Source organism: Vanacampus margaritifer, chromosome 9, assembly GCF_051991255.1.
Source record: "Vanacampus margaritifer isolate UIUO_Vmar chromosome 9, RoL_Vmar_1.0, whole genome shotgun sequence".
Taxonomy (NCBI): domain Eukaryota; kingdom Metazoa; phylum Chordata; class Actinopteri; order Syngnathiformes; family Syngnathidae; genus Vanacampus; species Vanacampus margaritifer.
The window spans coordinates 28,485,369-28,508,339 of record NC_135440.1 but is presented as its reverse complement, the minus strand read 5'-3'; the positions used below and the strand labels follow the sequence as shown (position 1 = coordinate 28,508,339).

Genomic DNA, 22,971 nt, shown 5'->3' with positions numbered 1-22,971 from the left:
CCAAGTCAGTCCAACCAACATTTTGCAAGTTGAATGTTTGTCTTTCCTCTTACGCGTCAGACAAGTCACACTTGCGTGCTGCTCACAGACAGACAAACCTGTCTGGCGACCAAAACGAAAACAAAAAAAGTATACATTGTTGAATCAAAAGGAGTAAGCGGCCCTCATCAACTTTCTTGCCATCCTCACACGTACAACACGTGACTTTTATTTGTATTTTCATCCACACAATTTCACAAACGCTTATCGGACAAGCGTGAATGTGTCGGTGATGGATGGCGACGGCAAAAGAGTTGAGACGGGGAAAGCGCCGGGTGGCTGTTTATTAACCTTTGATGGATTGACACGCTCGTGATGGCCACAAAGAAGAAAGCGGAGGCGTCGCCGCTTGAACCTTGAACGGCAACAACACAAAAAAGAGCACAAACGCCTTCCTTGGCCGCGCCAAACCTTCTTTGCTTTCTCGTCAAGATTTTGTGGATTTCGTCATCTTCAAGAATCAGCAGCTATCAAAACTAAACACACAGAAAAAAAAAACAACAACAACCATTTTGTCCATTTTGTCTTCACTTGGTCATCTTCACATCTTTGTCCAGGTCCTCCTGAAACAAACAAGGTCAACTTTGACTAACATGGAAGACATTTTGTCACGTGTCAAGTTCACGTATGAACGCACATTTGTAACATTCGTCACGTTGTGAATCGTTGATTGGCTTCAAAATGATATCAGCACATTTCAAAGACATTTGCCGTCACGATATTTGTGACAATATTGGTCATAATTACTAAACAATACATTTGTGTTTGTGTTTGGTGCTTCGGAATAATATCTTTTTAATATTTAAACAACCTTTTTCCCAATTGAAAATGTGGCGCAACCGTATACGTGAGGAAAAGTGGCTAGAAAATGTTTTCCCGGCAAGATCTCATTGAAATATAAACTCAAAGCTAACACAAACCTTCAGAAGTCGGAGGGCCTGTTTGTGTTCTTGCAAATTGGACCAGTCAAGAAAGTCATGTTTTTTTTTCTTCTTCTCGTGTTGAGAGGCAAGAAACGTCACCGTTGCTCGCAGCCAGCTGGCGACGTCATGCTTTGCACGTCGCAGGCTTGTTGTTGCGGTGTTGGATTTTTTTCTCTCCCTTTACAAAGTGTGTATTTTGCTGTGACCGGCAACGATGTCGTGCGAGCGTTATTTGGCCATGAATGTCTCGGATTGGTCAATCAGGGGAGCTGGCGATTCCTGCCCCGCTGTTGATTGTAGCGCTTACGAATGACGCAAATGTGCACGTAGGCAGCGACGTGCACGTAGGCAGCGACGCGCTCGCGACGCGCTCGCGACGCGCTCGCGACGCGCTCGCGACGCGCTCGCGACGCGCTCGCGACGCGCTCGCGACGCGCTCGCGACGCGCTCGCGACGCGCTCGCGACGCGCTCGCGACGCGCTCGCGACGCGCTCGCCGTCTCATCGAGCCGGATACACCTCGACGATGACAAGGTTTTTCTGACTGACGTGTTCCTGACGTGTGAGCTGTTGCAGTCACGTGACACGTCGACATGTTGGGCTGTTCTAAGGACATTTATGACGTTTGTTGTTGACATGAAATGACTCGAGCTGTCCTAGTGTCGTACCCGACAAGTGACGCGGGGCTCGTACGATCACAACATGATGGATGCCAACACGACGCGTCCCGGTGACACGAGGTCACGTGATGTGTCGGAGCGACATGTATGACGGCTTGCGAGACGTCATCTTGACGTGTGCCCTTTGACATGTGAAGCGTGTGAGGACTCACGTAGGCGGGGACGGAGTTGACCTTCCAGAATTGAGAGTGTGTGTTGTAGAGCGGGATGTCGGCAGGGTGGTTGTAGCGCCCCCTGTTGCAGCAACACCAGAATATCTGACGGCACCAAGAAGACAACGTAAGTGCGAGTGACCTCACCGTCAAACAAAGTTGTTTTCAAAACCAACAAATGTATAATAAGTATAAAAGATGTGCATAATCAAGTGACGCGGCAGCCAGCACTTTCTGTGGGCGTAAAAAGCAGGACTGAAGAGGAGTCAACATTCAAACGAGCTCAAACTAGACTGAGCTTGAAATCGGCCACCTCCTGTTTTTGCTCGTCGTTCAAAACAAAACGGTATGTGCCACCATCTAGTGGTCAACCATGGAATTACATCCAAAATAAACCCAGTTATTAACTAGACAAAAAAAGGAAAAAAAAAAAACAGCAAAATGTGCGTGACCGTGAGCCTGCAAACCGTGATGAGGACGTTTCGTGTGTCATCATTCAAGTAATTCAATGCTGACCGCGGCGACGAGCACGGCGAGGAGGAGGCCGAGGAGCAGAGCGGCCAGAGCCAGAAGAGCGATGCCCCAGCCGGGAACGGCGCCGCCAGCGCCCGCTGCAGCGGACGTCTTGCTTGTGGCGCCCCCTGTGGCGGTGGGCGTGGCGTCGGCCGATGTCGCCACGCCGGTCGTTTCGTCGGCCGATGTCATCACGCCGGTCGTTTCGTCGGCGGCGCCGCTGCCGTTTGTTGTGGCGGAGATGGAAAACGACCGTCCGGTGTTGTCGGGCTGCCGGCCGGTCGTCATGACAACGGTCGACATGTCGCTTGACGCGCCGCCCGTCGTCGATGCTGGGGGGGCCGTTGTCATGGAAACGCCACCCATGAAGGAACACACTGCACACATGTTGACAAGCGTCCAACATCACAGAAACACAGCTTGTAGTGTGACCTTTGACCTGTACGCTGACCTGTCATCCCCATGGCGAGCAGCGTCGTCGTCCACATTCTTGTGCAGTGTGTGCGTCTGTGTGCCTGTGCGTGCGTGTGTTCTCCTTTAAAGCTGACACCTGCGCAGAGGCGGAGCCAAAAAGGGATGAGGCCACACCCCATTACACCTGTAGTTACACAGCGCCGCACGGTGGACGCGCTTTGCACGTGCACGCTGTCACGCACACTTGTTGTGCACCGAAGTTGATGCTCGTCAATCCCGGCCTGAAAAGAAAACTTTTCCTCGAACCCCCGCGCTTGGCCACACCCTCTGCATGTCCCTGCTTGGTATGTGGGCGTGTGTTTAATGAGCTGACAAACGTGTGTGTTTTTCATATCACTCGTGTGTGAGTGCGTGTGCGTGTGTGCGTGTGCGCGGCAAGGTTTTTATAGTCATGGAAAACAAAGCAAAGTGTGAAAAGGCCTGTTTGTAAAGAATATCCGTCCCCTTTGGAAAAAAACTGCTTTGTCACTTATCAGCATTTGAAATGCAAACAAACACATACCGTACGTTTCGTTACGTTTCAGGTCCAACTCCAAATACGTTTCAACACGAAGAAAAATATTTGCTTTTGCTGCCCCCTGCTGGCATCTTGCTTTCTCAATCTTTTCACAATTTGGAGTATGTTTGTCTAAATGTTGGTCCCTTGTGACACTAATGTCGCTACATTTGAGTTGAATAGTTAAATGGTACTTTTAGTAAATGTATTGTTGTTATTGTTACTTCTCCCTCTTTCCATTTTGGTGAGCGTTTGACCTCACGAGGGTCGCAGTAGGCGGGGTTTGCCCTCAACGGGTTGCCAGCCAATCGCAGGGCACACACACGCCAACAAGCGTCCACGCTCGCAATCTCCCCCAGGGACAATACGGAGTGTTCTATTTGTTTTTAACCATCTCTGTGGGACTGCAGATGAGAAAATAGCATTCTGGCTCACTCAATGTTTATTAATTATGTACTGTCACTGATATAATATCAAAAACCTAATTGCTGCCAATTCATGATTGACATCCCCATAAAATCCTTGGTGAAATATTTCGGGACGCAAATCTCTAAGGATCCTACGCAAGGTGAAAACCGAAATATATGGAAGTCTTGCAAAAAAGGGAAACATCCCAAACCTGCAGGACTCCGGCCCTCCAGGACCCACTTTGCCCACCACGGATCTAATGACTTTGTGCAACAGCCATTTGCTATTGGATCAAGTCAATGTATTCTTTTATTTTTTATTTTGCGATGAAGTAGAAACGATTTGCTTTCTGATCGTATGTGTTCGCTTGCTGATGACGTCATCAGCACGCGCGAGTCGCCACCTGCGGGCCATACGGCGAATTTGCTGCACTTTCGTCACTCGAATCCAGCCAAGCTGCTCTTAAGTACGCCAGGTAACCGTCATCTACTTTTGCTTTCCTTTCGGTGCACAAAGTTACAGATGAAATAAGATGCGAGTATTTGACATCTTCTGTCCAGGTTTGGAAAATGTGCTTCTTTTTTTTCTACAATGCTTTTTTGGCACGTGTGCAAGTCGAGCTTTGTTGGTGCTAAATGGATGTAAATCTAGTAACATTAACGTATCCCACAATCCCATTTTGAGAGTCTGCTTGGTGTCGTTTATTCCGAATTAGTCAGCAAAAAAGGAAAATATCACCGAAATCCGGACAATTGAAAAGTATTCAAAGTCACGAGACAAGAAAGCTTTTCTTTATTCACAAAACGGCTGTGATAGATTGTGAGCAAGTCTGAGCGGCGTAACGATCATGATGCGGTGCCGGCACTTTTATACGCTGGACCTGATCTGATTTCGTTCTCTCTTTTTTTTTGTCCAGCCCATTTTACACCTTGAAGGATTTTCGGAACTTCAAGAGTCAAAGGAAGCAGCGGACGTTTGTTTGCGGACGGCTTCGTCAAGACGCTGCATAAAGTAAGCGCAAGCGCACGAAGGGGTTCCGACTTACAAAAGTGGTCTGCTGCAACTTTGACATCCTGGAAAGAAATGAGTGACGTGGGCGGCTGTTGTTTTTCTTGATTGTGAGATCGGGACGTTTTTTGTTTTGCTTTGCTCTCACTTGGGAGCTCCTCCCCTTTCTCCGTTGTGCTCTGCTGGTTCACTTAGCGAGAAAGCGCGTGCATTCATTTCATATCAAATTGGGTTCTCAGTTCCGATGCCAGAACGCTGATTTTCCAGTAAATGAAACGACGCCGACAAAAACAAACATTGTTGACAAGACGTCATGTCGGATGCGTTGATGGCAGCAGGCCATGCTCGGTTTTGGCTCGAAAAAAACCCAAAACAAAACAAAAACTCAAACGACATTTTATGTTTGCAAAACTCAAATCTAAGTATAGCGAAAATGTCCTTGGTTTTAGTCTTTGCTAATGAATTGAATGCATGAGCCTTTTGGGGATGATTTTAAGTCTATTTATTTTCATATGAACCGTAATAAGGACGTCACGCAGAAGTGACGTCATCAGCAGCCAATAGAAAAGCACCTTCCGATGATGTCGCTCGCATCGCCGCCAACTAACCAAACTCAAAACCAAATCAAAACGAACCGAAATGAAAATTGCCAAATTCTAAAAACCCGGCACGTCGTCGGCATTCTTTGGATTTTGTGCCTCTTGAGTCTTATTGCAAGTTTTGTGTGACGTGTTTGTGACAATGACGACTGGCTGATCAGCTTGCTATTTGGACTTTTTATTTGGGAATTGATTGATTGAAGACAGAATTGATGATCAAAAAACGCTTTCCAGATTGTGATTGGACGACGACGACGACGACGACGACGACGACGTCGCGTCACATTCAGTTGTAGGCGTCTTGGCCGCTCTGCGATGGGCCGCTCGGCGCATCCAGCGGGAGTTCGGGCTCCAACGTAGACTCCGCCCCCAGCTGGCCTGCGGGCAGAGGGAGGTCGGGTTGAGAGGTGGCCTCGGCGCCACGGACGGCCGCGGGGCGACGTGACCGACCGTCGGGCGTCAGCGCCGCGGCCAGACGGTTCCAGAAAGAGCAACTCCTCTCGCGCAGGCCTTGCTTCTGGCTGAGGGCGGGGCTTAGCTCCAGAAAGGTGGGCGGGGCCCCAGAGGACAGGACCGGACGCCAGCGGGGCAGAGAGGTCGCCGGCCACGTCGCCGGCGGGTTTGGATTGCTGAGGGCAAAAGCAAAACGCGGTTATGGCTCGTCCGCTCAGTTCGGCGGGCGGCACAAAACGGCCGCTCCGTGACTTCCTAAGCGGATTTATGTGTCGGCCAATCAGACGGCCATTCGGCCGGCCCGCGTGCTTGTGGGTGTGCGCGCCGTCACCCGCTCCTGACGAAGTTGGCCACGTAGCTCATGACGGCCAGCGAGAGGCGGCGCTCAGCGGCGGTGAAATGAGGAGCCCCGAACAGCAACTGCACGTCCGGCGGGACCGAGAGGTCGGCGCTGCAAACAGGAAGTGGGCCCGGTCAGAACAGGAAGTGGCAAGCGGCTGCGGGCAGGCGGACGCTTAGCACCTGCTGGTGGTGGCCGGCTGGTGGTACAGGAAGACGTTGGCTCCGCCCTTAGCGTAGTGGCTCGCCATCCGCAAGGTGGGGCAGATGATGAACAGGTCTCTGCAACGCACAACTTTTCAAACTTGGCCTTTTTAAATAGCAAAGCAAAAGATAAAGCGCCCGCTAATGTCGTCTTTGTTCGTTTGGACAAATTTTGCCAAATGGGAGCTAAGCGGCGTCCATTTTGTCACCTGCTGTCAACTGGAAATGACATCACAGTTGCTCAGCTTTCAGGTCACGGCCAATCACGGATCAGCTTCCCAAAGTCACATGACCTCAGAACTGAGCACAACTGAGCAATCTTTCACAAGAAAAAATGGGAGCAAGCGTGTTTTTGGGAAGACGCTAATCTCCATTTTTCGCCTCTTGTTTAACACGACGTTTCCACAAATGATTTTTCCATTTTTTTTGCTTGGCAAATGTCACACAAGCTGTCTTACACACTCATGCCACTAGAGGGAGCCTGCTGACGCTGTTGTGAGCTCACGTGGCAGCCATTTTGCCAGCAAAACATTTACACGCTTGTCATTCAGACGAGGGCCGTCACGATCAAATATTTTTAGATTCCATGAATCCAATAATCAGATCAAACTTTATTTTGCATTAAAGTAGATCATGAAAACATTTTCCCGCCGATTCCTGTTGTTTATTTGAGGTTTGGCAGTGAAGTAAAAAAAATGGATTCAATGTTGCATTTTGGATTCCTCACAAAAGAGTTGCAGTTGAGAGGCTGAAATCCGACGGTTTGGAAATCAAATCCAGAAGAAGATTTGATGATGAAAGTTGTCCGTTCATTTGATTATTGATTAGTTCTTCATTTCAAATGTGATGACAACTTTGTATGAATTTGCAAGTATGAGCGTGCCAAAGCGTCGGCGGTGTTTTTTTTCTCCAAAAGTCAAGCAAGCCGAACGTCGCCGCGCTTTGCCGAACGTCGCCGCGCTTTGCCGTCCGTCCACTTGTGAGCTGACATTTGACCTTTCTGACCTTGTGGCGTTGTCGAGTGCGCATGAGAAGAGGTTGTATCCGGCGGGGGCGGAGCTATGGTCCAGCGAGTAGAACCAGGAGGCCGCCTCCTTCAGCAGCGAGCTTCCCGAGGCTCCGCCCAGCGAGCGGCTCAGCGCCTCGTAAAACGCCGTCTTGCCGCCGCCGGCGGGCAGCGCCGCCGCCGCAAAGTCCTGACAGAAAACACCAAACAATCAGCAGGCGTCCGCGTGTGCGCCTGCGCGTTGAACACGCCGCGTGACCTCCTGACCTTGACGCTTTGCATGCGGGCTATGATTCCGTCATCTTGCGACGTTCCCAGCAGGAGGTCGACTCTGCGCAGAGACGACGGCGCCCCGTCGGCGTCCGGCGTGGGCGCCCACGAGCGGAAGGGCCCGCCGGCGGCCAGCAGCTGCAAATGCAGGAAGTGGCGTGAGGGAGGTCGACGTGGGCGGGGCTCGCCTCGTACCTTGGTCTGAGCGGCGTTGAGCGCGTGCACGGGGGCCGCCCTGAGGCACGCCGCCGTGCGCTCGTCGTCGTCCGTGGCGCAGTCCAGCTCGGCGGCCAAGCGCAGCGTCAGACGTCTGGCGGCCGACGGCGTCTGGAACGCCGACGGGGAGAACGGCGAGCCGCCCTGCAGACGCAATTCGCAAACACGTTAAGTTGGCAAAAAGAACAACGGACAAAAACAGATGTTAAAAAGTAGGTCGTCGTACACGCAAACAAATAATCCATTCCAATAAAATATTCTCTCTTGCTCTATATAAATAATAATAATAAATATGAGAATATATCGTATAAAAAAACAAACAAATCAATACAAATGTAAAATACTACAAAATAAAGGATGAAAATGGCGGCCACTCGCTCACCATGAGCAGCATGCGTTGGAAAAGCGGCGCGCGGCGGCGCAGGAGGAGCAGGCCGGCGATGTCGGCGCCGCCGCGCTCCGCCCCCACGCTCACTCTGCTCCGGTCTCCGCCCAGCGCCCAAATGTGGGCGTCCACCCAGCCCAGCGCCGCCTCCTGGTCCGACGTGCCCCAGTTGCCGCCCGACGGGCCTGACGGGCGGCAAGCGCTCGCGTGAGTCGCGTGCGTGATTGTCTGCATCATTCGTGTACTTTGTGTGTGAAACGTCAACGCGGGTGACGGTGTCACATTGTTGTCACATTGTTGTCACGTTGTTGTCACGTTGTGCCTGTTTGTGTGTGCGCGTGCGCGCCACCTGTGGCGAGGAAGCCGAGCGCGGCCGTCCTGTAGGCGGCCGTCACCACCATCAAGTTGCCCAGCGCCGCCAGGGCGGAGCCGTCCAGGCCGCCCTCGCTCGACGGGTTGACGAAGAAGAGCAGCACCGGGACACGCCCCCTCTGACGCACACGCACGGGAAGATCAGCCCATGTCACTTGATCTCATTTGCATATCGGCGGGCGTCATCACCGTGGCGACGGGTCGGAAGACGTCGAGGTACAGGCAGTCCTCACTGCCGTCCGCTCGGCCCGGTTGGATGCAGGCGGGCCTGAGGGACGCGCGCGTGCGTCAGCCATGTTCAGCGAGGGCGCCGGGCGTGGCACTTACCGCGCTCGCTTGGCGTCCCAGGTTCCCGTCCAGTTGGCCGGCTGCGCCTTTTGGAAGCGCAGCGACCCGATTGGCGGGCGGGCGTACGGAACGCCGAGGAACTGGAGCACCCGCTTCCTGTCCCGGCCCAGCGCCGTTTCCACCACCGCGCCCCGCAGGGTGCCGTGACCCGCGATGGCCACGCTGGTCGATGATGGCGACCACGCTGGCGACGATAAGGTCAACACGTTAGCAAGCACGCCACGCGGGTGCAAACGTGGAAAACAAAAAGAAATAGCTGAGAAGAACGCACACACGAACGCACAAACATGCGTATCATTACACACGTGATACACGAGAGTAACACGCATACGCACACGCACAAAACGTCCTTCCGAACACGTGCGCACACGCCGTGATGACACATAATGAAGAAGCACTGCGACGGGCTGACCTCTTTTCAGGTACACCCACTGGGCGGGCTCTCGGATCACTAGCCGGCAGGAGGAGGCGGGGCTTGCTGAGTTGGGGGCGGAGCTTAGCCCACACACGGCAGAATCGGGGTAAAGGACGCATCGAGTCGCCGACTCCAACTCGGCCAATGACACGGCGGTGCAAGACTCCGCCTCCTGGCAGGCTGAAACACACCAGGAAGTCACGTGACCTCATCCAACACGGCCATCTTGTGAGTTGATTTCCAAATTGCTCCCCGGACAAAAAGCTCAGTCGAGATTCAGGATTATTCGATTCCTTGTTTCAATACGAGTCAACGATCAGGGTTGCGGAATCGAAAGCGCGCCGCAGCTGAAGAGCTTAACGCCAAACGCTTTTGGGGGTTTTGACATTCTGGACCTGCTGGAATCCCCAACCATGACCGATATGGATTTTAAAAAATAGGTACGCTACTGTCCCCCCCCCAAAAAATAAATCACTGGGAAAAAAATGTGTGAGGCAGTGAAAGGTGAACAAATGACATTCGCGAGGGAAAATGTATTCCATTTTGCGCCTGAATGTCGTTGTTCGAATAAATGTACTTAAGTGATCCCATATTTACGCTTCTAGTTTTGCAAAGCATGACTCGTGCAGCTGCAAAACAGGAAGTGTGCCTCATCGCAAGATGGCGGCTGAAACACTTTGCGGTTGAAACCTTCAGCGCTGAAGAAAAAGACGTATTCTTATCTGCACAGTGACTCATCTCCTTGAAGGTTGCTGCTGTGTGTCCCCTCCCCTTTAGAGCAGCAACATGTGCGTAAACCAGGGAACATCTCAAATCAAAGTGGCTCGTCTTCCTTCCTTGTCTGTTGTTTATGAAATGTTCTCAGTTGACTGAATTTATCCCAAAAAGCGAGCAGGGAGCGAGTGAGTGTGGGTTACCGTGGAGACACCAGTCCCTGGTCCGGACGGGGTCGCTGGCGATGTCGCGGCTGATGTGGATGACATCATAAGAAGGCCACGACGCGTCCAGCAGAAGCGACGGCTCGGACAGCAGACTCCACTCGGTTGTGGACGCTGACGACAACAACGCCATTTCGATCACTTCCGACTCCACCGTGACAAGACATCGAACCCGACACACACGTTTACATTGCGGCGCTTCCACATTAAAACCAACGCTTTTCACAAGGCAGGCCATGACGTCACTGTCATCTGATAGGCCGACAGATTTTTCCAAAGTCACGTGGATTGCGCACGCGAGCCAGGCAGGAAGTGGCAAAAAAGAAAATGGGACAACCTGTGCTGATCTCACCGTTGCGTTGCAAACGTGGCAGACTGAAGGCAGGACACAAGACCGCCGCTGAAGTCCACTGCTTGACTGAAAACATGCACATGCCTTACACACGCTGTCTGTGTGTGACGCGTGTGTGACGCGTGTGTGACGCGGGTGTGACGCGGGTGTGACGCGGGTGTGACGCGGTTACCAGGTTTTTGGTACCAGCCGAAAGGTGGCGGCCACGTGCGGACGTCACTCGCTCGACAATCTGCGACCATCCAAGAACTCTGCTGGTCTTCGTGGCACGTTTGGATGCCGAGACTGATGAGAATCACGCAAGACACGCTCGTGCCACCTGCACGCACACGCACGCACACGGCACGCCATCTTACATGCAGGTCACGTGTGTGGCACTTGAGTCACGTGTTTACCACTTTTCTTCCATGTGCGTGTTTTGTGTGTGTGTGTCACGCGTCACAGCAGACGTGTTGTGCGCTACCGTCTTTGGCGCCGTCTGCGACGAAGCCAAAACCACGGCAACAATCGTCCTCATCGCAACGGCGCTCGCAATCCCTGAACCTGCAAACGCGCGTGCACGTGTCACCTGTGAACATACGCTTGCGTGTGCGTGCGTGCTTGCGCGTTACCCTTCAGGCAGCGGCGTGTTTGCCTTCACGTTAACTCGATGGCGCACGGAGTAAGAGATCATCTTCTTGAAGGGAACTCGTTGGTAGAAGCTCTTGACCGGACCCGCCAGATCCACTGCACGCACACACGTGCACACGCATGTCATGCGGTGAGATGGCACGCCGCCTGACGTCAACGTCCGATGCTCGTACCTTTCTTGCTGAAGGTGTTTTTTGGCTTCCTATCCAGCAGGAGGCGACAGGAGCGCGTGAGCGGCGAGTTGTAGGCGCCGCACACGCGACTGTCGGCAAACAGGAAGCAGCCGAAGAAATCCGCCGAGTCGTCGTCCTCGTTCAGCTCGGCCACCGAGCAGCCGGCCTCGCCATCGCAACCTAACGCCACAACGACAGGTTCGTGCGTGTGTGCGTGCGTGCGTGCGTGCCTGCGTGTGTGTGAGCGAACACGCACGCGTGAGACACCACAACGTAGCATTGTGGCTAGTGAACATCTTCTTGTTGAGCAGGAAGGACAACACAGGACGGGACTTCTGACCGTCCACAACCACCACGTCGTCTTCGGACAACCTCGTGAACTTGTGCTGCACTGAATCTGCACGCGCACACACATTACACACACACACACACACACACAAGAGGTGGCAAATCCAGGTCCAGAAAGTCAAAACCCTGCCGCAGTTTGCCTTTAGCCTCTTGTGCTAGCTAACGAGCTCCCTAGCAGGTAAATTGACGGCTAGCAAGCTAGCTAGCACAAGAGGCTAAAGACAAACTGCGGCAGGGTTTTGACTTTCTGGACCCGAATTTGCCAGCTTTGGCACAAGTCAGGTTTCCATCCAATCGAATTTTATAAGCAAAATGTTTTTAGGGGAAATACGCATCTGTTGTTCTTTTGCGAATATTGAGAGACGACTCCGCCGCTGTAGGTGGCGCTATACACCATAGAGATGTGAGCCACCACTCATTTTAAAGAAGAACAGGAAGCGACTGCCGTGCGATGACGTCGTACGAGTTTGCTTTTGTCATTCTTGATGATTTCGTTGCTGTTTTCCATCTAAAATCGCATAAATATTTACTCTTTTATTGAATTCCAAAAAGATTTCTGTTTTGTCGCAAACTTTATTGTCCGCCATTGCTTTGTGACTACAAACGTACGCGTGTCGTAATATCCGGTCAAACCGTGCGACGTGTATCCGGTCTTGCCAGCGTTTAATGACAAAACCGTTTCCATCGCCAAAATGTGCATTTTCCTTTTTTTGATCCGCTTCTAAATCCTTTTTCGCATTTCTAGCGTTTCCATTCATTTTCATTTGCACATTTCTTGAAAATTCAAACAAAGATGGCTGGATGGAAAGCCGACTTAAGGAAGCGACTCGAAGGTGCAAACCGTCAAGAGGCAAAGTCTCGTCTCCGCTGACTGCACAGGAAGTAGCACTCGATTGGTCTGCGGAAAGAGAAGAAAGGTCACGTGACGTGACGTCGACGCCGCCCGGCCCAAGGACGACGTGGCGCTCTACCGCTGCTCAGGTAGACGGCCTGGAAGTCGACGATGGACGTGGTGTCGTTCTTGGAGGCAGGAAGCGCTGACTCAGCTGCTGGCAAGATGGCCGACGCGCTTCAGCTTTCATTCATCACCATGACATTTTTCATCAACGCTTTTTTCCAAATGTTCTTACGGATGGCAAATTTTTGTCCTCCAAAGTCAAAGAGGAAGTTGCCCTGCTGCTTGTCGTATGCGAGCCCCGCCCCACAAACGCAATTGGCCGCGCACCGTCCAACCGCGTCCCAGTCCTGCTGGCCGCACATCAAGACGGGCGGCGCCCTGAGCCAACCGCACAGCAGAGAACCTGAAGGGGGCGGGGCATACAGACGGCTCAGCCCAAAAGTCACGTCGCCGCGCTAACGTACGACGCGTGCGCACACACCGCCGTTGAGGCTGTTGCGGTTGAGGATGAACCCGCGGCAGCAGCGGTCACGGCGACAACCCAGCTCGCAGAAACGATGGGCGTCGGCTAGCGACGCGTTGGCGAACACCGTCGTCCGGAACGCGCCCGACTCCGCCTTCGCCATCGATGACCTCATGAAGTCAGAAGTAGACTCCGCCCCTAAAACACACCTGTATGTCCTAACGTGCACACGCACGCGTACGTGCTGGTTGCCGTGGTTACTTACCAATCTTCCTGATGACCGGCGTGTTGGTGGCCCCGCCCCTCACCCTCACGAAGCATCTCAACCAATCAAAGAGCTCGGCCTGACTGTTACCCAGAAACTCGTTTGCCTACACGCACACACACGCGTGTACACGCTCACTGTTTGTTTGGGGGGGTGCACGTGTGTGTGTGTGTGCACGTGTGCCTACCTGGTCGGAAGTGTTGCAGTGCGTGTTGAGAGTGTGTGTGCTGTACATGTGGCACTGGCCGCTGGACAGCGCCACATGGTGGCAGGACGTGTCCACTGCACACGCTGAAAAAAAAAAAAGCGCACACGTCGTTACACAACAACACACAACGGTTGCATTTGTACAAACTGTGCGCGCGTGTTACCCTTGGCACATGTTCTGAGGTCAGAGGTCATGCGCCGCAGAACTTCCGTGTCTTCAGCTCCAAAGATGACCTCTGACCTGGGGACAGCCCGAAAGCTGCTGAGGACTACGCACACAAAAACACACACGATCTTGTCAATCTTTTCTGTGATTGGCTGACTGATTGATTGTTTGTCACCTGAGCATTCGTCATCAGTGAGGGGCGTGTCACTCCTGGTCCAGTTAAGCTCCGCCCCCTCGCTGTTAAAGCAGCTCCACTTGCCAGACAGGAAGTCAGACTGAGCAGGCAGGAAGTCGCCACCCTCGGAGCAGCGAAGGCCACGCCTCTGACAGTCTGTCACACCTACTCACGCACGCACGCACGCACGCACATACACACACAGTGAGTCCGCGTCTGTTGTTGTCGGTCGAGCAGATGATTGACAGCTCACATTGATTGAGGGCAAAGGATCCGGGAAAGGAGGAGGAGCCTCTGGGACATTGCTTGCACAAGTCCCGCCCCTCCGTGTCTTGATAGGTGCCCTTGGGACACAGAGGACACGCCCCCTCAGCCGAGTAGCTGCCAGCTGGGCAAACGACTGCGCACAAAAATGATGTCATCAGATTGTGACCTCGTTCCACCGTGATGTCATCAACAGACTCACCACAGCCTTCGCCGTCGTCGCTCAGTCGGTAACCGTGGGAACAGCCCACTCGGGGCGTCGTCATGGAGACCAGCTGAGGTCGCGAGGTCGCGTCGATGCGCTGAGTCAGCAGACGCTCCAGACGCTCCAGATGACGCGACACGTTCAGGAACGCCGCTAGTGCGCCGGGAAATATGGCGTAACGTCACAGGAAATGACATCACGTCACTCTCATGACGCACGTTCACTCACCCATGTCGTGAAGGGCGGGCAGGTCAGAGGTCGGGAGGTCAGCCGTGAAGACGGTCCAGCTGACCGCCACGCGCCACGACGTGTCGCCATCGCAATACACACGCAACGAAGAGTCGTCACACACAGACACGCTGCGTCCCGACGCCGGGAGCTACACGCACACACACAAACCTGACGTTATTTGCTGTGTTGCTTCCTTATTTGCGTGCTTGATTTGACCTGAGCTGAGCAGAGCCCCCTGCTGGTCATGTCGCGTAGAAGCTGTGAGCGCATCGCTTGCGGGTTCCGACACGGCGCCGCCAACGACCAAATATGAGACGCCCACACACGCTGAGCAGGCACAATCACTACACGCACACGCGCACGCACACGCACACGCACACGCACACGCACGCAATGAGCACATGAGGAAAGTTGTGGAAAATGTTGTCAGTTTCAAAAGTTGTACTCTGGCAGGCTCCAGGCAGAGGTCGGAGGTCACCGTCCCACTGATGACCGATCGTGTCGCACATGAAGCTACGGACGGGAAGTGAGTTGCGATAACCGCCGTGACACACGAGGTCGCAGCTTTGGCGGCCATCTTGTGCGGGGCGGCACACAAGGCTGCCGTGGGAGACAGCGGTGGCGGGACAACCGTCGGGACCTGGCGGACGCAAGGTCACAAGGTCACAAGGTCACTTCTTGTTCAGTTGAATTGTGCAAAATGCTAACTGCAAGCTAGCCACTAATCTGAATATATGCCGTTGAAAGCCACAGGGCGGCCATCTTGCTCCTCCCATCTCGTGAGCAGACTACTGTATAAACTATACGATAACGTACAGATTAGACATATACAGTTAGTATTTAGTAAAGTAAAAAAATGAATAAAAATGAAGTGGACAGTATGCGCTACTTTGAAGACATCCTTTTTCTTTTATCGCTCAGTACCTTAGACCCCAATATTGGATTTGGCAGAGGCATCTTTGGTTGTATTTAAGGCAAGTTGTAAAACATCCGAAGTTCTCTTGTTTATGATGAACACATTTAAAACATGCTGTTTGTTCTTCAGTTCTGTCCCAATTTAGATACTGTAAATGTATAGGATCGTATGCTGAGAAACCTTTGGTGGGAGGAGCAATATGGCCGCCTGAAAAGTCTTATATTCAGATAAGTGGCAATATCACATTAGCTACTGACTTCCTGAGATGTGATGACGCTGTTGACTTGTTCGCTAATTCCGTCTACAACAGCGCCAATAGCATCCATCGGCTGCACGGGATTTCAGCTCAGCGAGCACTTACGCTCACAAGATGGCGTGCGTCCCGTCACTTTCAGTTCCCGGGTTCCCGCCACTTCCTGCCCGTTCTCAGACACGCACCAACAGGCAGTGACGTCGCACTGAAGAGGGACGAAGGAGCCGTCGGAGCGACACTGGAGACCCTGAAGTTCACACCAACTGGGACCTGCAACACGTAAACATGCTTCAACATCGCATGTGCTCGTATGTGTCATATATGCTGTTCATTTGATTACAAAAAAAAAAGGTGTCTCCGTTTTGGGAACGGATTAGCGGCATTTCCAATCATTTCAATTGGCTAAGTAGATTTGAGTGACCGCAAACGCCGTCACACAACAAATCAAACATGTCAAGGTATCACCGCACGCGTGTGCATGTATGTGTGTGCGTGCGTGCGTACACGTGAGCTGTCCATCAGCGCCCCGGGTGGCGTCCCGCAGGCTGTCCCCGCTCACAGGGTGAACGCACCAGCCTGCGGCGCCCTCTGTCTGCAGCACGGAGAAGCGACCGTCCTAAACGCAATCACAAAAAGCACTTCCTGTCACATGGTCGCCTCGGGCCAATGGGCATCGTCAGTCAGCCCTTCGAGCTCGTGTGTGTGCGTGCGCGCTTACCTTGTCACACTGTGTGCGGTACCCGGAAGCATTGGCCGTGATGTCAGAGGCTCTCATCCAATCAGAAAGCAGCAAGTGACTCTGAGCTCTCTGACAGCGTGTGAGACCTGCAACACACACACACACAAACACACACACATTTTTTCACTTTAGTGTAAGCTTGTGTGTGTTTGTGAACGTTTGTGTGTTCGCTTACATTTGACCAGAGGGCGTGAACGACTGCTCAGAGTTTGCGGAACATACTCGCCATCTTCATTAACACACCAACATTGACCTGAACAAACACACGTGCGTGTGTGAGTGTGTGTGTGTGTGTGCAGGTGCGCGTGTGAGACCTGTGCTGTGGTAACACTGCGTGGGCCGCCATTCCCCTTCGTCGTCACACTGCGGACTGAACGGCTGGTCGTCGAGACGTCCTGCAGGTCGCAACATCTGCACGGCTGGAAAACAAACAAACACAATACGAGCAATAATTGATCCCCTCGTTTATCGCGTGGTTACATTCCAGTTCACACCTGCAGTAGTAGACAATTATTGGTGTAGATGTATAAAAAGCAGTCCATATTATTTGCATACATTTAAAAGGTTGGTATCAAGCGATGCTCTAGATTCATTTTTTATTCATACATTTTTGGAAGGGGACAAAAGGTTTACTGTTGCTAAGCCGGTGAAAGTTGCAGTACCAGTGTTAACCACAGGATGGCAGACATCACTGATTAGCGCCTCCAACTCTGGCCAGGCTGCAATTGTGCACCAGAAGAAGGTGTCATGTTGCGTCTTGGCCACCGCAACACGCGCTCCAAAGTACACAAACAAACGCTTTCTTTCTTTTTCTTTCACAACACTGAAAGTTGGTTTGAGGAGTTTGTCAAGTGGCGTCCTCTAAAAACATGGAGGAATTCCACACTCAACTCGCGTTCAAGCGCGTTTGCTGGCTTCATTGGACAAGAATCAGACGGCAATCAGGCTGTCACGTGTAGGAGGGCGGGACTCACTGGAGTAGGCGGCCAATCGCAGCGCAGCTTTGGAGCGGCTCGGCAGCCAATCAGACACACGCAGCGCCTCCCGCGATTGGGCCACCTGCAGCTCCTCCGGGGTCAGATGCAGACCTTCGGCCAATAGGAAGGCGTATCCCGCGGGGATGTGGGAGGAGTTAGAGAGAGCCACCACATTGCTCACTTCCTGTCTGAAGGTCTCCACTTCCTGTAACGCCCGCCAGCACTTGCCTGCGCATTCCCAGGACGGCAAGTCAACAATATTTCACAAAAAATCACAACAACATGGATGCTTTGCTTTTCTGACCCGAGGAGGCGCCAGGATTCCGAGGGCTCGTGTCTGCACCTGAAAGGCCACAAGAAGAAATGTAAGGAGGAGAAGAAGGAGGAGGAAGAAGAGAAGGAGAAAAAGGTTACAGGCCAGGACGCCGCCCGAAGAGGGCGTAGCCGTCGGCGCCCCCTGCTGGTCCACACAGAAGCACCCGGAACGTCCACACTGCAGAGACAGGAAGCGTCCGTCCGGCGAGCACGCGGGAACGTGGATGTCGGCCCCCGCCGCCATCTTGTCTCTCATGCGCAGGGCCGCCGCCCTCTCGCTCTCGCAGCGTGACGGGCATCGAGGCCGGACGCCGTGCGCTCGCGTCCCTTCGACCTCCAGGCCTCGCGGGGTCACGCACCAGCACTCCCCGCCCTGACACTGAACCTCCCGGAAAGACCCGTCGGCCGCACAGCGAGGAAGGAAGATGGCCGCCGCGTCGTCTCGACTGTCGGCGGCGGCGCAGGAACGGAAGACGCTCGTCAACACCTGGAAGAAGACGACAACCGCACCAAGATGGAGGCAGACTTACTGAAGCTCACATTCATTTTAGCATTAGCATTAGCATTTAAATGAAATGTATTTTCCTTGCTGTCCTGAACCAATTGTTTACATCGTCAGCCTCATCCTCCCTCTGTTGCTAATCCCACTCGTGTGCTAAGACAGCACTTGTGCTTTGTTTAGAAATGTCGACTTTGCAATTCCCCAAAACACTTTGGATCATGAATTTAGCTTCAGCATTTCCATTAGCATGATTATTTAGCATCTAACATTAACAGTACCTTTGGCATGAAGATTAGCATTAGCAAAAGCATTAGCATGTAATGTCAGCATTGACATTAGCATTTGCAATTTCAAATTTAACATCAATTTTAGCGTTGGCATTACAATTAGCATTGGATATTCTGGTGTTTTGTTGTGTTTGAGATTCATGCGCACACCTGACGCAAGGAGGCGGATCCTGAAACGCCCATCAGGGTGAGCCGGACGCCGGCCAGGAAGTCCCGGTCCTCCAGGGCGCGGCTGACGGCGAGGACCAGTTTCTGATGGTGTCGGGGGCGGGCGGCGGCATCCACGCGTACGCTGGCCCGCGTTCCCACCGCACCGCTAAGGTTGAAGTTGGCCGCGTTCTTCAGGAACTTCCCGCCAAACAGAAACTCCTGCAGACGCCGAGGAGACGAGCTGGCCAGAGCCTCCAAAGCCCCGCCCACTGAGGGAAAGAGTCCGTGCAGGACGTCCACCATGACGGACAGGAAGGACAGAGGATCCGCCTCCACTGGAAGGAGAGCCTCTATCGGTCGCAGGAGGGCTTGACAGGACGCCGAGTGTTCCGCCGGCGAGGAGGCGGGAAGATGAGCTTCCAGAGGACCCGAGAACAAGCGAGACAGCGAGACGCGGCGAAGCGAGACGCAGTCCTCCGACGCAACGCCACCTTTACGCACAAAAACAACAAGAAGAATCCTTCTTGCATGAAGGTAACATGCTAACATGGTTTGCTAACATGCTAACATGGTTTGCTAACATGCTAACACGATTTGCTAACATGCAACGCTCGTTTGGATGCAACCGTACACCCCAGATCTCGCTTTGGTGCGTACTTCGTTCCCGTTCAGACACTCACCACAAACCAGGAAGTCTCCGCGCTGCCGCGTCCCAGGAAGCTCCGCCCCCGTGGAGTCCACGCACCAACACTGCCCCCCCTGCTGGCACTGCTTGGAGGTGAAGGCGCCGTCCTCCTGGCAGGACGGCACAAAAACGCCGGACGTGGCGGCCGCCGCCCTCCGCTCGTCCTCGCACGCCGAAGGACCTGCCGGCAGCATCAAAAGATTGGTGGGAAAGACCGCCGCGTTCTGAGCAAGCAGCAGACGTTGCTGCAAATTCTGTCCTGACGGAAGACATGAACGATGGCAGGGGAAGATTTGCTGTTTGACTCAAGCCAGCTTCTTATTTCTGCCTCGCACTTTTGAGACGATAGCCGTGAGTCCGATGGGCTTTTGTTCAGTTGCGCAACAGAACTCTTCCGTCCGGGGTCACCTTAGTTCATTCCACCTTCTTTCGTTTGGCCCAAAGCAAACTTTATTTGGGCAGTTCAGCCTCCAATCGCAATCGTTTGCAGCTCTGCAAGACATCCGATAAACTCGATCGTCGTCTCAGTCTAACTTACATCGGAATCGTCCGCTGACGGCGAGACCGACTCCCAGCATCCGCCGGTGAAGAACTTTGAAAACGGTCGACTCTGCCAACGAGCGAGCGACGCCGGAGAAGACCGAGTCGTACACGTCGGACGGCAGCAGCTCCACACCTGCGCCAAACATCGGCAGACGTCGCCATCTTCATCGTCGTCATCATCATCATCGGGGTGGGCCGGCGTTACCTGTGTCGGCCATCTCGCGCCCCCTGCTGTCGGAGCAGAAGCAGTAGGCGGAAACCAGCGGGAAGACCTCCCGGAAAGATCGGAATGTGGAAAAGGCTTCTGGGAATCTGCCGAAAAAACAGAAGACAACGCGCGTGTGATTTGCATGTTGGACGTTTACGTGTCATGACAAGCGTGCGCCTGGCGTGTGCGCGTTACGTGTTGAAGGCGTGCAGCAGGTCCAGCTCTCGCCTGTCCGTCGTGTTGACGAGGCGACACTGGACGGGAAGGAAGTCGCCGTCCTCGGAACACTGCGGCGGCGAAGACCACGAAGACGAGACGGCGCCGTGAAGGAGATGGCGAGAGAGCGCCGAGCAGCTGCCGGGACCTGCCGACGGTCAAAGGTGGGAGCGTCTGTATGGCAATGTGTGCGCGCGCGAGTGCCTTTGTGCACGTACATGTGCGCGGCGTGCGCGGCGTGCCCGGCTGCCGTGTCCCATACAGCTCCATGCCGTCCTGGTCCACGCACCAACACTGCCCCCCGCTGGAATCACACTGCACCGGCAGGAAGTGACCCGACGGCGAACATCGCAGGGACGACTGAAGTTGGCACGGCGACGCACCTGATGCCAAGCGGACAAACACGTGCAAGGTTCAGCCTGCGCTCTTATTGGCTGGCTCGTCAGTCATGTGACCTTCAGTCTTACACTGTGGAATGGATCCGTTGCTTCGACTTCCAGCCACTTCCTGTCCTTTGGAATCAACGCACCAACACTCCTGGCCCCGCCCACTGCACTGCACAGGCCTACGCGCGCGCACGAGAGTAAGAAGGTCATTAAAGTGAGTATAAACAGTGCAACTCTTTATGTTTGATGATTTGATGACGCAATCCAACGGATTGTGCTGCCCACCTTGACCACAAGGGGGCAGTCATGCAGAGCCAAATGGAGGACCAATAGAATTCTCCCTCGACTACGACTCAGTAAGTTTCTATGATTTGTCATTTTTTGTAACTTCAAGCAATCTGGATCTACATCGCACTTTGCATACATAAACATGCGTCTGGATGAAACATCTGTCTCCAGTGCTGTCGCTTAAAGGCTCGTCAAATTGCCATGCTAGCGTTAGCATGTCAGAGGCGTTTACCATTCATGTTTGCATGAAGAAGCTAGCAGGCTGTTCTGAAAGCAACATTTTTTGCATTTTGAAATCTCTAACGTGTCATTCCCTTTGTGGAGTAAACTTCAGCTGGGAGAGGCAAGAAACAGCTTGAAGTCTTGTTGTTAAGTCAAGTGAGAAAATGGTTGGCTTCGGCAGGAAGTCGCAAATGGGCGGCACACGAGCGTCCGGCGAATACCTGAAGCGTCCGTCGTGAGTGCATTGCGGCCGGCGGTCGGGTTGGCGGGCGGCGGCCCTCGCCGCCTCGCACGCCGTCACCGTCGAGTCCAGCTGATATTCTAAACAACAAAAGTCACATAAAAATGGCTCGTCTCCACGGCAACTGCAACATTTGGACATCTCAAACCCTCAAAGACCGACGGGTTGCATGTGGCGGGAACACAGACAGCTCGCTTTGAAAGAAAAAGTTCACAATTCAGTGCATGAATTTCCTCGTTTTCAGCAGCAGTGAGAAGTTTTTTGTTTTTTTTTCTTCACTTGCTGGCGACTGAAAAAGACATCCGAGGTCTCGCGTGACGACCAATCGTGGCTCACTTTGCTAACGTTACACGAGCACTTTTGGGAAACTGTTTTTTTGAAGCTGTTTTTGTCCTTCTGCTGCAAGGAAAAGGAAATCCATGTCACTTGATGCCGGCCGCTTGTTGTCAAGCGTGCTGGCGCCATCTAGTGGCGGGCGCCTGAAGCACACTTTGGATCTTAAATTGTTTTTTGTCAGGCCGAGATGGCAAAGCGGGTCCAGAAAGTGCAAAGCCCGCCACAGTTTGGCTGCTTGTGCTCAATCGGCAGGCAAACCGGGTCATAACGACAACGCCAAACTGCGGCAGGGTTTCCACTTTCTCCATCTGTGATGTCAGGACAAAATTGTTGCTCAAGTCAAGCGACAAGTCATATCCTATGGAACTCTTAAGTCAAGGCACTCGTATCTCAAGGAACCGCTGCATGACGCTGACGAGAAGCTTTTCGGCAGACACGCCAGCCGAGTAACAACGGATCTGTAGCGGCTTCCGTCTCACCTGAAGGCCGGGCGGCGAGTGCAGCGGGCGAGCGGCAGACGAGCAGCGCCAAGGCGACGGCCAGCAATCTCCCCATGGTGGTGGTCTCGGCGCTGACGGCCGCACTGGCGCTTTTAAGCCCTGGGGAGTGCTGAGTCAGCGTCCTCGTGCGTCCGTCCAGGCGGCGCCGAGAGGCGCCATCGGCAGCGTGACGTCTCGCCATTGGACGAGCGGCGAGGAGGACCATCGTTGAGGACCGTTGAAGAATTCCACAGGTGAGCGCACGGAACCTGCTTTGTTTAGGCCGCAACACTCGAGATTTTCTTCAAAGTCGTCAGGTTCCGTCCTTGCAAATTCTGCCGACCACAAGCGCCATCGGTCGGAAACAACTTGATGCTTCATCGTTGTCATGTTTTCCTTCCATTTGGACTCATTGGTCCTGCATTTAGTTGTCTTTCATGCTGCTTTGGGCCTTCTGTTCACATCTCACCTCTCATAGAATCTTCCAGAAGGCCTGCCAGCTTGTGACTGCCACTTCCTGTTTGGATCAACTTAACAGGAAGTCAAGTGTTACTGTTGTTGGGACAAACCGCAAGGAGGAAGTTGGCTGGACGCAACCGGAAGTGATGTCATGA

General features: G+C 53.2%; 2 protein-coding genes and 1 long non-coding RNA gene across 11 annotated transcripts; 1 reads left to right on the top strand and 2 right to left on the bottom strand.

Moving 5' to 3' along the window:
- Positions 1-197: 197 nt before the first annotated feature.
- Positions 198-4,168, bottom strand: LOC144057906 (uncharacterized). 2 transcript variants are annotated; one of them, XM_077575914.1, is made up of 5 exons: positions 3,896-4,168; positions 2,758-2,856; positions 2,310-2,683; positions 1,794-1,898; positions 198-602 (listed from the first exon to the last, which is right to left on the bottom strand). In XM_077575914.1, exons 2-5 carry the CDS (start codon positions 2,792-2,794, stop codon positions 567-569), a joined length of 552 nt encoding a protein of 183 aa, XP_077432040.1. In that variant the 5' UTR covers positions 2,795-2,856; positions 3,896-4,168; the 3' UTR covers positions 198-566. The 2 variants fall into 2 exon arrangements, with proteins under 2 accessions (XP_077432040.1, XP_077432039.1); XM_077575913.1 differs by lacking the exon at positions 3,896-4,168 and having other exon boundaries at positions 2,758-2,991.
- LOC144057907 (uncharacterized) lies at positions 3,831-5,666 on the top strand. Of its 2 annotated transcripts, none has more exons than XR_013295340.1 (3): positions 3,831-4,159; positions 4,601-4,695; positions 5,526-5,666. It is a non-coding gene; the product is annotated as an uncharacterized LOC144057907 (long non-coding RNA). The 2 variants fall into 2 exon arrangements; XR_013295341.1 differs by having other exon boundaries at positions 4,141-4,244.
- tg (thyroglobulin) lies at positions 5,449-22,963 on the bottom strand. 7 transcript variants are annotated; one of them, XM_077575885.1, is made up of 49 exons: positions 22,358-22,960; positions 21,523-21,622; positions 20,873-20,970; positions 20,624-20,788; positions 20,385-20,553; positions 20,187-20,293; positions 19,977-20,114; positions 19,434-19,619; positions 18,754-19,244; positions 17,914-18,301; positions 17,804-17,842; positions 17,497-17,727; positions 16,837-16,941; positions 16,698-16,775; positions 16,502-16,608; positions 16,288-16,399; positions 15,892-16,053; positions 15,060-15,254; positions 14,831-14,958; positions 14,612-14,762; positions 14,381-14,536; positions 14,168-14,314; positions 13,915-14,079; positions 13,738-13,842; positions 13,554-13,657; positions 13,367-13,472; positions 13,120-13,299; positions 12,871-13,041; positions 12,712-12,789; positions 12,582-12,638; positions 11,649-11,789; positions 11,393-11,572; positions 11,201-11,315; positions 11,053-11,132; positions 10,762-10,908; positions 10,575-10,655; positions 10,217-10,351; positions 9,297-9,479; positions 8,864-9,068; positions 8,726-8,804; positions 8,514-8,655; positions 8,162-8,349; positions 7,759-7,923; positions 7,561-7,701; positions 7,293-7,483; positions 6,267-6,365; positions 6,076-6,195; positions 5,742-5,920; positions 5,449-5,669 (listed from the first exon to the last, which is right to left on the bottom strand). In XM_077575885.1, the coding sequence occupies exons 1-49, from the start codon at positions 22,581-22,583 to the stop codon at positions 5,578-5,580; spliced, it is 7,308 nt and encodes a 2,435-aa protein (XP_077432011.1). In that variant the 5' UTR covers positions 22,584-22,960; the 3' UTR covers positions 5,449-5,577. The 7 variants fall into 7 exon arrangements, with proteins under 7 accessions (XP_077432011.1, XP_077432012.1, XP_077432008.1 ...); XM_077575886.1 differs by having other exon boundaries at positions 10,590-10,655; positions 12,712-12,786; positions 22,358-22,959; XM_077575882.1 differs by having other exon boundaries at positions 5,449-5,920; positions 22,358-22,963.
- Positions 22,964-22,971: the final 8 nt, after the last annotated feature.

What these genes read in the sequence shown, in the direction of transcription:
- LOC144057906 (XM_077575913.1), bottom strand. Translation starts at nt 2,899, where the DNA reads ATGGGGTGTGGCCTCATCCCTTTTTGGCTCCGCCTCTGCGCAGGTGTC. An exon ending in GCTCGCCATGGGGATGACAG is followed by an intron (nt 2,684 to 2,757) that starts GTCAGCGTACAG and finishes ACATGTGTGCAG; the next exon opens with TGTGTTCCTTCATGGGTGGC. An exon ending in TCGCCGTGCTCGTCGCCGCG is followed by an intron (nt 1,899 to 2,309) that starts GTCAGCATTGAA and finishes TGGTGCCGTCAG; the next exon opens with ATATTCTGGTGTTGCTGCAA.
- tg (XM_077575882.1), bottom strand. Translation starts at nt 22,583, where the DNA reads ATGGTCCTCCTCGCCGCTCGTCCAATGGCGAGACGTCACGCTGCCGAT. An exon ending in CCTCAGAACATGTGCCAAGG is followed by an intron (nt 13,658 to 13,737) that starts GTAACACGCGCG and finishes TTTTTTTTTCAG; the next exon opens with CGTGTGCAGTGGACACGTCC. An exon ending in CCGCAACAGCCTCAACGGCG is followed by an intron (nt 13,042 to 13,119) that starts GTGTGTGCGCAC and finishes CGCCCCCTTCAG; the next exon opens with GTTCTCTGCTGTGCGGTTGG.